The sequence below is a fragment of the Chionomys nivalis genome, chromosome 2 (genome assembly GCF_950005125.1).
Source record: "Chionomys nivalis chromosome 2, mChiNiv1.1, whole genome shotgun sequence".
In the NCBI taxonomy this organism is placed as follows: domain Eukaryota; kingdom Metazoa; phylum Chordata; class Mammalia; order Rodentia; family Cricetidae; genus Chionomys; species Chionomys nivalis.
In genome coordinates this window covers 41862655-41877410 of record NC_080087.1, presented here as the reverse complement: position 1 = coordinate 41877410, position 14756 = coordinate 41862655, and the positions used below count along the sequence as shown (strand labels likewise).

General features: G+C 41.5%; 1 protein-coding gene across 1 annotated transcript in view; it reads left to right on the top strand.

The window, feature by feature from the left end:
- The window catches only part of Rnf217 (ring finger protein 217), a 120122-nt gene that overhangs the window by 67483 nt on the left and 37883 nt on the right, over positions 1-14756 (top strand). The window contains exon 2 of the mRNA XM_057758524.1: positions 5508-5741. Coding sequence (XP_057614507.1) covers positions 5508-5741 — 234 coding nt within the window. The remainder of the gene's footprint in view (positions 1-5507; positions 5742-14756) is intronic.

Sequence of the window (14756 nt, the reverse complement as noted above, 5' to 3'; positions counted from 1 at the left end):
CCCCTCAACTGAAGAATGGATAAAGAAAGTGTGGCACATTTACACATTAGAGTACTACTCAGCAGTAAAAAACAATGACATCTTGAAATTTGCAGGCAAATGGATAGAACTAGTAAAAACCACCCTGGGTGAGGTAACCTAGACCCAGAAAGACAAATATAATATGTACTCATTCATATGTAGATGATAGACATAAAGCAAAGGATAACCAATCTACAGGCCACAACCCCAGAGAATCTAGGTAACAAAGTGGACCCTAAGAGAGACATACATAGATCTGCCTAGCAAGGGGAAAAAAGATCTCCTAAGTAAATTGGGAGCATCGAGAGTGGGGGAGGGAGGAGGGTAAAAAGGGAATGGGTAAAAATGTATTTCACATTCCTATCCAAACAATTAAAATGAGAAGGATTTAATAAAAAAGAATTTAAAAATTAAATAAAAGAAAGATATATGGGCTATTTGGCAAATGTTGGTCAAAGGATACAAAATTTCAATTAGAAGGACTACATTCAAGGGAACTATTGTCCAGTATGGTGCCTATGATTAATAATGATAAGCTTGAAGGTTGATAAGAAAATAGGATTTAAATGTTCCCACTCCAACGTAATAAATATTGGAACCAGATGTAGCCAGTCTACAGTGTATCTGTATTTTAAAGCATCATGTGTAGCATAAACACAGATAATTTTTATCAATTTAAAAAAGACCCCATTGGTCTCACTTCCGTAATTCATACTGGCTGTCCCTTAGTTACCCAAATTCAGTCACCAGCTGCCTGCTCAATGGACATCTGGTAGAACCAGGCTTCAGCTGAGGGCTGTTATTGCCTAAGCTTGCATTTTGACTTCTGTATGGTACATTCTTTAAGAAGACCTTGAATGTTTGGTTTTTGTTTGTTTCTTTGCTTGTTTTGATTTTTTTTTTTTTTTGAGACAGGATTTCTCTGTGTAATAGTCCTAGCTATCCTGGAACTTGTTTTGTAGATCATGCTGGCCTCAAATTCATAGAAATCCACCTGACTCTGCCTCCCAAAGTGCTGGGATTAAAGGCGTGCGGCACCACCACCTAGCTGATTGTTTTTAATGTGACAAATTACTCCTTCTTTTCTAATCTGGAAATGATTCATATTGAATTTACTATTTAGAATTCTTAATATGATCAACAAGGCCTATATGATCATATCCCACCTAAGATTCCAGCCTGATTTCTGTCTTAGTCTGGCAAACTTTATCCGCTGGCCTGTGTTCTGTAACATAGGAACATCAGGTTCCTCCTGTCTGGGAGCCACGGTCCTTGGTTTTTTTGTTTGTGGAAAGTTTCTCTGTATCACAAAAGAAAAGCTGCCCTTCTTCATCATGGCAAATACTGTAATCTGCATTTTTTTTTCCTCCAACAAGGCCAACATAGCCATCCCCTTCTGTCTCTCTCGGAGTCTGTCAGGTTGTCTACCCTATGAAGCCCACAGTTTGCTGCAATCCAACAGATGCTCTTATGCCATGTACCACCCAGCAAGACTTAATGCTTAACAACAATTTTTACTTTCTTGGTGTTAAAGGAGTTTTTCCCCCTTTAATTAATAGAATGTATATTGCTGGATAAAGAAATGAGTACACATTGCTTACTTGTCAAGATGATTGTCTAATAATCTTTTGAGAAAACCACTCTGAAAACGATACACATGCCAAGAGTCAGATAGGTCATTGGTCACACTGTGCATGAGAAGGGGGTGTTGTTCTTAGGAGGAAGCATGAGTAATTGAAAGGCTTGAGTCATTGTTCCAACTGCCAATTACTGGCTTCCTGAATATAATTCAAATTCTGAATGTTGTAGGTCTAGAGTAGGCCAGGAAACTTCAACTCTCAAAAGATTTTTCCAGGATCTTTTGTGCAGTTGTTCTAGAAGTTAATTATGTTTTATACCAAAGGAAACCAGAAGAGAGGGCCAGATGGAGAGAGACTGATGAAATTGCTAGTGGGCGATTGGATCATAGGTGCACCATGTCTCCCTGTGATCAATAAAATACTGCATGAGGTCAGTGACTCAGTGTTGTGGGGTAAGGATTTGAGAACTTGGAGAAAAAATAGAGACTATGAAAACTACAGGAAATAAGGTATCCATGGAAATGGAATAGCTTTGCAGAAAAAGCCAAGAATCATTGAAATAGAAGAGCAGGTGCCTGGCTGGATGTTGGACAGCATCCCAGTGTGGTCAGGTAATAAACACCCTCTACTCCAAGAGAAACCAGATAGCCTCGTCCTTGGGATGCCTGGGATGGTTCTACTCTCCAAACTGTATGGCATTGCCATAAGACCTGACTGTTCCTGTTAGCTGTAAAAGTGCTGCATCCGTCACTGATGGAGGAGGGTCATCTTTTTATCTGTTGTTTTCATTGGTTAATTAATAAAGAAACTGCTTGACCTAGATCTAGAATTTAGATAGGCGGAGTAAACAACAGAATGCTGGGAGAAAGAAGCCGAGTCAGTGAGTCACCATGATTCTCCCACTCCAGACAGACGCATGTTAAGATCTTTCCTGGTAAGCCAGCTCGCGGTGCACAGAATATTAGAAATGGGTTAGATCAATATGTAGGAGCTAGCCAATAAGAGGCTGGAACTAATGGGCCAGGCAGTGATTAAAAGAATACAGTTTCCGTGTAATTATTTCGGGTAAAGCTAGCCGGCTGGCGGGATGCAGCCCTGCCTCCGCTCCTATTACAACACATCACTACCACTTATATGGTTAAAATACAAAATACAAAAAGAGAAAAAAGTCAAATTCAAGCATCAAGCTGGGAGCATTCTGTAGCCTGGGATCTTAAACACAAAAGTGGGCTGCCCCCCAATAATGTACTAAGAACTAAGTATTTGTTTTTATTGGGAAAAAAGTCCAAGGTCCTCAGATATACTAATGCTCTGCCGTTGTGGTCTGACCCAAGTTCATGTTTACAGCCTCTTGTGTACTCATTATTTTGGGATCCAATCTTATTTTTCCACCCCCTTTTAAGGGTATAATCTTAAGTTCACTTTAATGTTTGCTGTGTAGGTCAGTACAATAGAGGTGAATAGAACACAGCACCCCTGCGCTAGAGATCTCCACATTTGCGCCAGGCCTTCCACCCTGTTGGTTCTTTTGGCTCCTGGGAGCTGCTTTGTTCTTACTGACTAAGTCCCAAGAATCTTAGGCTCTCACCTGGCTTCACTCGGTCAAAGAAGCTTAGTCTGCGGTTCCCAGGTCTGAAGAGACCAAGCCACGCCCATCTTCTGGTGGCGTTGTGCAGCACCCTGTCAGGCTGACACTGTCATCATCACCCTGGTCCCGACTGTGCCTGCCTCATTCCTGGTAGGCACCTGTCTGGGTGCACTGAAGTCAGGGCCCCATTCTCAGCAGAGCTTCACAGATAAATACAGGATATTAAAAGAAGGAACATCTTATCATTTTAAAATACCTGTTGCAGTCTTCATAAACCCAAACTCTTATTGTTCCGCGGGTATTTTTGTCTCTATGAAAAGCTTATGAGGACTTCTTGCATGAAGTGTAGCTTAAAGTAATCTGTTATAAAACATAGACGGGAAGCGGAATGTAGAGGCACACCTAGCACTCAGGTGGCTGAGCAGGGAAGACTGCAATTGGAGGCCAACCTGGGCAATAAATGGAGACGTCTGAACGTCTGGTTTACTCCAGAGACAGTACGATATTAGTTTATCCAGAAGACCACTGAGCTAGAGCGGGAGAGAAGAACGTTACTGTTGGCATTTGGAATGGGAACTAGATGCCGCTCACAATAAATATGACAGAAGATGGCTGAAACAGAAAATTCCAACACAACTCATCTTTAAGAGATGAAGAAAGTAAAGCTTGAATAAAGAGGAACTGGGAAGGTTTCCAAAGTAGTGAAGGGTGACTCTAGCCACAGCACTAGACTCTCTTTTGCCCCCAGCCCCACGGTGTGACAGAGGGTGGCACTGGAAACTCGCATGACAAACAATTACAACTCTCTGACTTTGACATGCCGCTACTTTGACACAGCCACTCACACACAAGGGAAAAGAAGGCAGGAAGACTAGGGCACGAATGGGAGAAAGCCACATGGTCTGGAGAAGAAAAAAAGCACGGCAGAAAGGAACAACTAAAAATAAATGTCTTAAACTCACACCCCCTTTCGACTTTGCTGTGCATCACATACAAACTTGAGAGAAAGTAGGTAAGAAGTCAGAGGCGGAAGAAGCTGGGAAGGACATGGTAATGCCAGGAAAAGGCATGAGCTAGCCTGACAATAACGTGCAAGAGTCTGGCTGGCGTTAATAATTCCCTTACCAGTCTATTGAAATTTGAAGGAAACGTATGTCCTGGCAATGCTGAAGCATGCATAGGAGCCCGTATTTGCAGTTCTGCCGAACTTGTCTATATTGGGTTTCATGGTCTAAGTTGATGAGGATGACTGACCAGGCCTCTTCCTCAAGAGGGCACCAGATCTCATTACATCATGTGGTTGCTGGGAATTGAACTCAGGACCTTTGGAAGAGCAGGCAGAGTGCTCTTAACTGCTGTGTTAAAGTATAAATTATAAAGTATAAATTACCCTCAAATTTTACATTAAAGTTGTATAAAATGTGTCAACAAGCAAGTTTTTTAAAAAATATCTTCATAATATTTATTTGTTGATAAGTGTGCTCATAGTTACAACCACATTTTGCCATTGTACTTAGAATGACATAATACCATCAATGTATTTTTACATGTTTTATATTTATTCATTTGATGTATGTGTAGGGAAGGGGGCTAGCTTTTGCCAGAGTGTGCATAGGGAGTCAGAGGACAACTTTTGGAAGTTGGTCCTCTTCTGTTGTGTGGGTCTGGGGGTTGAACTCATGTCATTAGGTTGAGTTGGCAAGCGCCTATACCTGCTGAGCCATCTCCGCAACCCAGGCTTTTCTTGTTTTTCTTTTCTTACTTCTAAGGTTGTGATAACATCAGAGCTGTTTATGTGCTTGTCAGGGAAGTACCCAAGAAAACATTAACTTTGGGTCATTATTTTTATAAACTGGTAGCTACTAAACATAAAAACTTCATAAAATTTCGCTTTCTAAAGATGCTCCCACAGCAGAGTGCTAAAGCAGTGTATGTACTAAGGTTGAAATCTTTGCAGTGCCTTTGGTTGGCGGGTCCCAGAATGCTGACTCATATGGTGACTGAGAGCTGGCGTGCTCTCTCACCCTGCAGTTTCCAAAAAAGTAGAATGGTCATTTGCTTCCTTAATGAACCTGTGGATCATCAAATAAGTTCACAAACATAATTATCAGAGCGTATGTAAGCATCCTACAGATCACGATTAGATTTTGGTACTCAATGTAGGTTTCAAAATGACTAGCATTCGTTATGTGATCTGGAAAAATGGCTGATAACTTTTTCTCGAAAGCATAAGATAATTAGCGCTGTATGCAAAAGCAAGCAACAGAGAACCTTAGTAACCAGTGGGCTTTTCCTTCTCCTTCTGTCCTTTCCCTTAGGTACAGCTTGGCCAAGTAGAAATCAAATGCCCAATCACGGAGTGTTTCGAATTCTTGGAGGAAACTACTGTCGTCTACAACTTGACCCATGAAGACTCCATCAAGTATAAGTACTTCTTGGAACTTGGCCGAATTGACTCCAGCACCAAGCCATGTCCTCAGTGCAAACACTTCACAACCTTTAAGAAAAAAGGACATATCCCCACACCTTCCAGATCAGAAAGCAGATATAAAGTAAGCACGCTCTCCAGAGCGGTGGGTTAATAGTCACAGGATGGGAGCAGGCCTGATGGGCCGACTGCTGGTGGGCGTGTGTGGCCTGGGCGTGCGTGGCCTGGGGTTTCTTCTCCTATCCCCCTTATCTAGAGCCCGAGGTAAGCAGACGTAGCCTGGGATTCTAGTCTGTAGTCTGGGAAGACTAATGCTGAGAGATCACTCTGAAGGATTTAGCCGAAGTTTTCTCTTTGACTCTATTATGTTGAAAATCCTTTGAATAACCCAATGGAAGGCTAAGCTTTAGAGTGACAGTCATCACTGTTACCAAGTGCTAGTAAATGCTAGCGCTCCTCTCTCCCTTATTTTTAAATAATGAGCTTGACTTTTTCAGTGGTCTCAATTTCATTTCCCCGGCCTTTCTCCATCATGAGCAAAACTTGTATAAAACATTATTCATTTACTGTTTACCAAAAAACAGAATGTCGCTGTGTGCTTGGCATTCACTTGTATTAGGTGACAAATGGGACCCTCCCTGCCTCAAATCAGTCTCATAAAGGTGTGTTGGCCAGTTTTCTGTTACTGTAACCAATTCCTGTGATGATCAACTCATAGAGGGAAAGGTTTGTGCTGTCTGTTTGAGACATTTTTGTCCAGGGAATTTAGCGTGGTCATTTTGGGCCTACGTAGGAGAGCCAGCTGAGCAGGACTACTTACTCATCTTGTGGTTGTACAGCAAAAGAGGCGGGGGTAGAGAGTGGGGGTTGGCGTTCCAGGGTCCCCTTCAAAGGCATAGCCCCAGTGATCCAAAACTTGCCATTAGGCCTTGCCTGCTAAAGCTCGAACTGTTCTCACTAGTCCCACCCTGGGAAGAAGCCTTTATTTACCATGCAGACATCTGAGGGGCGGTGCTTCAGATACAATCTGTTGCAGGAGGGACATATGTAACACGCATATGTAAGTGCAGTGCTTGGGTAATGCTAGCTAGGATGGTAAGAATGCTTCATGGAGAAGGATTGTTCTGGCTGACACAGGGGAAAGCATTTCAGAGAAAGCATGAGTCAGTGCTTAGGCCCAGAGGCTGAGGCTGGGTGATTTGGAAATAGGTGGGGAAAGAAGGGAGAGGCAGCTGAGAAGATGGGTAAGTGCAGGTCAAGCTGAGTCTTGTACCGTGTGTTCACAAGCTGGAATTTAATCTTGTAGGCATCAGAGAGAAATCAGACTGGCAGCATTCAGAGACTGCTGCAGAGGGCAAGACCAAGGATAGGAACTGTAGGCTGAGAGGTAGGATGCAGCCTAGAGAGCTGCTGAGACACAAGAGTACATCACCCCTGCCCAGAACAAACATCTTGCAATGTGTCACACCTCCTTAGGAGGCTGACCTGCAGCAGAGTGGAAATTTTCAGTGGAGGCTGCTGCAGTAGTGCCCTTTTCACCATCCTAGCCTCTCTGTTTAGGGACAGTTCCTGCCAGTGTGTTGTGTTTTGGAAGCAGTGGCCTCTCCATTATTCATCCTGTAGCCTCAAGGAGACTGTGGTTTAGCGAGTATTTTCCTCCTCTCCACTGTGACGGTGGGGAGCTAGAGTCCTGTGTGGTTAGTCAAAGTCTCTTCATGACTAATTGGCCTTTGGGGCTACTCAGCTCTCATCGCTAGAGAATTTTATTTGTGGTTTTGTTGGGCACTCTGGTTTCTTTAAAGCATAACTGTCAGAAAAAAAAAAAAAACCCTTTTGTTAAGGCCTGCCATCTTGAGATTATAACACTGTGTAACTGAGACAATGCTCTACAGAGAGGCTGGATCTTAATAGACTATTTTTATTCCATGCTTTTTATTCTTAGGAGGAGCTACTTCAGTTACATTTCTATTAATGTTATCAAGGAATGTTTAGTTTTAGAAAGACTTGTCTTTCCCTAACTTAGAATATTTAATTTTTTTCCTAAATAATTTTTAAAATTAGATATATGTATAAATTGATATACTGTTTTGGAATTTGTGATACTCAACATGAATGCATAGTTGAATCAAAGTGAAAATAATTTGAGTAATTTAAACTATAATGTCATTACTAAATGGGCAACAAGTGCTATAATTTGAGGTACAATTACTGTAAGAATAAAATATTATGTCTTGTTTCATCAAAACTGTGTTAGGATAAGCATAGTTTATCACCTTGCATATATGTTTAGCTATGTTTGGTTTGAGTAAAGAAAAGATATTTGGATAATAGGCAGCTGCCAGTATCTGTCAGCTGCTGTAGTTAAGCAAAGGAACAAGGGACAAATGGACCAGAAGAAAAGTTGCTTTGAGGAGAGTAGACATTTAGTAGGGAACAAATGTTGCTCAGAATGAAGTACTTTAAATCTTTAGAGATTGAGAAAGGATGGAAAGCCAAGTAAGTATGTGTTAGCCGACTTTATGTCACTGTGAAAAATGCCGTAGATACTCAGTTCACAAGGACAAAGATTGCCTTCTGGCTTCGGTCCATGACGGGTTATCCTCATTGTGTTGAACCTGTGGTGAGTAGCAGGAGCATGTAGAGTGGCAGAAGAGGAGGGATGAGCTGGGTCTTAATCTTTAGGGACATACCCACAGTGACCTAACTTCATCTCCTAAACCCCGCCCCCTAAAGGGTTCCTATCAACCAGCAGCATTGTAGGTAGCAGCCCAAAGCTCAGCAGATCCAAACTGCAGCACTACTGAAAGTAGAGCTGTTATGCAGATTTCAACAGCAGCCAGGCTCCCACTGAATGTGGGTATGGCCAGGTTTGTTGCCCCTGGTTTTTCTTTTAGAGGAGAAAAATCACAACAGCCCAGAGACATAGAATCTCTCAGTTCCATGCTGTCCATAGTTTGAGGCATGAGTCTAGTAATTCCTGAAGCTGTGCTTCTTACTGCTTTAGTGTAATAGTCACATAGCATCTCTCATCAGCACCACCTGATTTGCATGCTCAAAATTATCTCCATACTGAGGCTATGAGGGCATTGACATAGTCATTCCAGCAAACCCAGGGAACATATGTTTGCAGGATAGCGTTGTAAATGGCACTGAGGTCTTGATGCGTGAGGTGAGCAAATGGACTTTTTTTTCTTTCATTTTGATGTATTTTAGTCATGTATCTCAATAACCAAATTCATTTCCCATTTGATGTAGTGAAGTACTCAATTAAACTATGACATAAGTTAACGACTAATACATTATGTCTCTGTGTAATTTAATATCTTTATGATATTACTTAGATTCTTAGGCTGATTTTTTTTTTAACCTATCAACAGGTCCTTTATTGTGTTTATTTCAGTAGTACTGTTTTTGAATCATTGTGTTGCAGTATCTTATTCGAAGATGTCACTCTTGAGCATTTATTATGGTTTTGGCTATCAGGTCAGAAGCATTTAAGGTAGCAGGTTAAAAATTGATTTAAAATATCACAGTCATTTTCTAGCTGAATGAATGTTTCTCACATGAAGCTAAGCTTGAAAATGCCATATCTGAGCCTTTCATTTGGATAGGGTTTTTTTGTTTTGTTTTGTTTTAGTTGTTTGTTTTTTGTAAAGACCATTTGTTAAATATTTGAATTAAACAGACGGCAACAGGACAGGTAGAAGATAGCACCAGTAATCAGAAGTCTGGGTGCTCATTTGTCCTTCCAGGCCCCCAGTTAACAGTTTGTATAATTTGAGTAAAGTGTGCTGTGTTCCCAACACCATCGTATTCATATAAAATTGAATAAGTGCCTTCTTGAGTTGAGAAACTTACACTGAGACAACCTTGTCAAATCAGTTTTACTTTTTTCCTTCAAAATTCTTACATCATTTCTTATTTGTAATCATGCTATAATGTTAAAAATTTGTACAATTCCTTTTCTATAACACTAACTTCAATTTCTGATTGAAAATACAATTTCTAGCCTAAATAGTCCCTGTAATGTCTTGATGTCACACTTAATGCCTATCAAGTTGCAAACAGGTTCACACTGAGAAAATCAATGTGGCTTATATGTACTCCCATGACACCTAGAGACAAATGCATCACCCACTCCTGAAGTTCTTCTCCATAGAGATTATCGTTTAGGATTTTATGGTACATTTGTGTAGTTGTTTGGTTAGAGCCTGGTCTCTAGGAGGCTGATCCAGGCTGACTTCATTCTCTGCTGATAAGCAGCCGTATGACCTTGAGAGTATGCTTATGAAATCTACTTGCTAAGGGAACTAACAAAGGATCGATATGTAAATAATAATAAATATGCTCTGCCGCAGGTGGAAAGTGCTGGGAGAGTTGAAAGAGTAAGAATATTTAGCCTTTAAATGTTGAGTTTACCAAAGTAGGTCAGAACACTGGCTTTAAGCTTGAATTATATTCTCAGCTAGTCACACTTTCTCCAATACCACGAGTGTAGTTTACACATCTCTAGCTCGGGGTAGTAATAGCATTTGTGCCCTAAGAGGGTGATGAGAATTGAATGAAATCACTCATGTAAAGGCCTAACATGACTAACACATAGTACATGTTCAGCATAAACCAGAAACCTCAATGGTCATTATTGTTAGGCTGGGGGAGCAAAGTCAACAGCTCTGAGTATTTAGAAAGGGCACAGAGTCAAAAAGAATAGCAATGGAGTCAGTGATAGGGCAGGAAATGGATGTGGGAACAGAGGAGGGATGACATTGACTGTCTGAAAAAGAGAAACAGGGGAGGTTGTTAGGCCATAGAAGACCACTTAAGTTAGAAATATGTTGATGGTACAAAGTGCAAAGACCCTTTGGAACATCAGAGAGATGCCCATGAATAATGGGTCAGAAGTGATTTATACAGGTCATCAGTATTAGGAGGTTGGGGAAGAGATTTGTAACTTTATTGAGGGTTCTCTAGACTCTAGAGGAACAGAACTGATAGATAGCTGTCTATCATCTGTGTCATCTATCAGTCAATATGTGTAAGGGGGAGAGATGGATAAGATCTCTGTCTATATAGAAAGATATTGATAGATGATAGATATATTACGGTGGCTTACAGATAGATAGCTGTCCATCGCCTAGGTCATCTGTCCATCAGTGTATATATGTAGAGAGATGGGAGAGATGAATAAGATCTATTTGTCTATATGGACAGATATGGATAGATAGATAATAGATTTATTAGAGTGGCTTGCAGATTATGGCCCAGCTAGTCCCACAGTAGCTGTCTCCCAACAGAAAGTCCAAGAATCCAGCAATTGTTCAGCCTACTAGGGTGAAAGTCTCAGCTGCTCATCAGTATAAGCCAGAATCCCAAAGAAGTAGACTCTAATATCAGTGAATTGGGTGTGAGGGCAAGCAGGTAAAGAGCAAAGAGCTTTCTTTGTCCATGACATTTATATAAGCTGCCACCAGAAGATGTGGCCCAGATTAAAGGTGTGTCTTCCCACTTAAAATGATTTAATTAAGAAAAATCCCTTACAGCTGTACCCAGTCACTTGGGTTTTAATTAATTTCAGATGTAGTTAGGTCGACGACCAAGAATAGCCATCACAGTAACTAAACTTGAAGAAGAGGAGGAGGAGGAGGAGGAGGAGGAGGAGGAGGAGGAGAAGACGAAGAAGAAGAAGAGGAGGAGGAGGAGGAGGAGGAGGAGGAGGAGGAGGAGGAGGAGGAGACGAAGAAGAAGAAGAGGAGGAGGAGGAGGAGGAGGAGGAGGAGGAGGAGGAGGAGGAGGAGGAGGAGGAGGAGGAGGAGAAGGAGAAGGAGAAGGAGAAGGAGAAGGAGAAGAAGAAGAAGAAGAAGAAGAAGAAGAAGAAGAAGAAGAAGAAGAAGAAGAAGAAAGAAAAGGCCGAGGGTCAGACATAGTAGCTTCTTGTCGTTTACTGAGGTCCTTCGATTTTAAGGTCCCCTCTCCTTCCAAGTGTAGACTAAGAATGAGCCACCTTTTCATTCTGACTCAGAGTTGAACGGTATACATATCAACACAGCGAGCCTGTCCAAAGCGCCTCTGTGATTCCTGAAGGCAAAACTAATAACAGCCCTTTCCTGCTCGCAAGTGTTAGGCAGAACTGTGATGATTGCGCAAGGCTGCTGTGACTCACTTCAGGTAGAAGGAAAGCCACACAGATGTCCTGGAGAAACGGCCTTACAGCTTTCGCACCTTCTGGAATGATCGCAGCCCTCTGGGTAATCATATTCTATAAAGCTTACAATTATGCTGTTTCTATGTGTGGCAAAGTAGTTTCTTTAGTGCTTTCAGAAAGCTATGGAGTCGGTAGGTGCTGCAAAATGTACTTAACCTTCCTTCTGACAAAAAAGAGAGGAGAATTTCTTTCTATATGTACAAACTGCTTTAGCCTTCCCCATGAATGTGAAATTAGTATGCTTTGCTCTTCTTTCTATGCCCTCCCCTGCTCCCAACACCCGCCCCCATCACTTCAAGCTGACTGGTTACAAATGAGAAGTGGGCTGCCAGTCAACAGTCAGGTTAGCTCCTAACACACTCTATTTCTCATGGGAGTGATGCATCATCATCCATGTCAGCGGCCGACAGAAAACAAATGTAGTTCCTCAGATGTCGTTGCACAAGAGAGATAAAAATGAAGTCGTCCAGCCAGATTTAAAGAAGCCAGCTAAACAAAGGGTGTATTGCATATGTTAGGCTTGAAGCGTTTATGAATGTTCAGCTATGGTGCAAGCCTAGATTTTATGAATACATTTCTTTCTTTGTTTGTTTATGGGGTGCCTTGCCAAAGATGCCTGCTTTTTTCTTACTTGATTTCATAAAATATCCATAATATTTTTAGAGTTTTTTTCTTGCCTTCAAATTCTAACAGCCAATTATTGAAATTCAACTGATGTTTTATCCTTACATCTACCCCAACAATTCCCTAAATAATAATTATTATGTTGACCTGTAGTTAACATAAATTGACCTTGCAGTGGTGTTTGTTTTTCTTTATCACTTTGTTTCTTGAGTCCTTAGAACAAAAGACAACAAAGAATCATTTCTGGTGTTGACCAGCCAGGAGATGGTAGAAGTGAGCCAAGTCTGGTGCTGGTGAGCAGCCGTCAGAAAATGTCCAGGGACAAGAAGAGTTGGGATTCTGTATTCTTCTCTTTCATCCTCGGTACACCTGCCTTTTCTCACTCTCCCTCATCTGTCCAAACCCAGGGAGGTGCCACAATGACCTGGGGATGAGGAAGATCAAGGAAGAATTTCCCAGTTCCTTCCCTTTTTACATCAGTGAAAAAGTGGGTCCCTAGAGAAGCTGTAATAGACTCACACACTCTAGGCCTTGAGGGACAGTCTATAGTAATTTCCAGGTGGGCTAGTATGTAATGGTGATCTCAGGTGAGGATCTCTTTGAAAGCAGTCCTCTTCTGCAGCTTCTGACACACTGCCTGAGGAAAACATGCCTCCAGTGTGAAAATCTTTTTTAAAGTTTGGAGGTGAATTTATTGTATAATGACTGCATATGAAATGTGTAAAAATAGCCACAAAGTTGGTAGTATGGGAAGTTGGTAGGGTCACATCTTTGGAAGCTTCATATCTGGATACACCTATTCCTGCCCTGCATGACTCTTCACGTTTTCTGTCCTTTTGGTTCCCAGTCTTGTGGACTTTCTCTTTTCTTTTTAGCCTGGTTTCATCCCTGCTGGCTGACCAGCAGGCAAGGCTCATTTGGCCACATTCAGGCTCTGTTAAGGGACCTTGCCTCATGAAGCCTGTGGGTTCCAGTACTTCTAGAAGGGCCCCCAGTAGACAGTGAAATCTTGACGAATAGGCTTGTGCAAGGCTACCATGAGACTGTCTGGCTACTGCTGCTACTCTGGCTATAGGACTGGATGGTAAAAAGGATCAAATAGTGCCTCTCGGAGGTGTTTGGAGCTGCATAGCACGTTCTTTTACTCCTCTCTGTAACACCCGCACACTTTCACATTCCTTCTCTACAAAACAAATAAATGAAGAGAGAGAAAGAAAAGGATTTTCCGTTCTTAAAGAAAAAAACACTTATCACTCATATTCTGATAATTTATTATATTGGTTAGATTCTTTATTAGATGATTCATGTAAGAGGTATCTGAACGATTATACATCTTGGTGCATATCCCAGGGTTGTCGGGATTTATAGACTGTTTAGTGGATAAGTGAGCACGGCTCAGGGTGAGCTGGCTGAAGTGCTGTCTCAGTTCATGTTGTTAGAGTACCTTGTTTCTCTGTGTGCTCTCAGGGCCGTCTCAAGTACTCCCGTAGTCTCTGCCTGACAGAGGGTCTTACCACATGTTATAGCAACATTCTGTCTTGGTGCAAGACCACAGTCCCTCTGAGAATTTACCTTCCAGCCTTCCCTGAAACATCTTTCTTAGAACAATGATTTGTTCAAACTTCTACCCTGGCTGGCAGTTACTACGCGATCTTATAGCTGCCTGGCTTTGTGTCTGTGTACTCCTAATAAGTTCCTTATAGACAAGATATTTTCATTCTTTTCTGTGTGAAAAACAAAACACAGTATGGTCATTACCTGCCAGTCAGGTGCTGTATAAATCTCTGTTATGAATGAATGAATTACTGTGTTTCATTATTGCAAATCTGTTTAACCTGATATTCTAATAAGGGAAATTCCTCTTAGAAAACTGGGGGAGCTCTTGTCGTCACAATGCTTCAGTTATGCATGGATGTTGTCTCACGTTGAGCATAATAGGTAATGATGTTGTGATTTTTTTTTTTTTTAAATGACAGGGCTGGGCATTGGTTCTATTGGTGAGCTCCAAGTTCAGTGAGAAACCCTGTCTCAAAATAAGAGAAAGAGCAATAGTGGAAAACTTTGCATAGGATATGGAAATTGAGTGAAAATTACCTACAGTTTTCTTTGTTTTGGCTTTATTGTCTTGAGTTTACTTAGCATGGTGAATTTGCAGGCAGCCGAGTTTGAGTCTTACCACCCAGGAGTTAGGATGACAATGGTGCCGGCGAAAACCAATGTGCTTTAGTGTCAGATGTGCCGTAAGGTTCTCGTCTGTGTCTTCCTTCATGCAGAAGAATTTGCACCTCAGTCGTGATGACCAGTAAAGTGTCA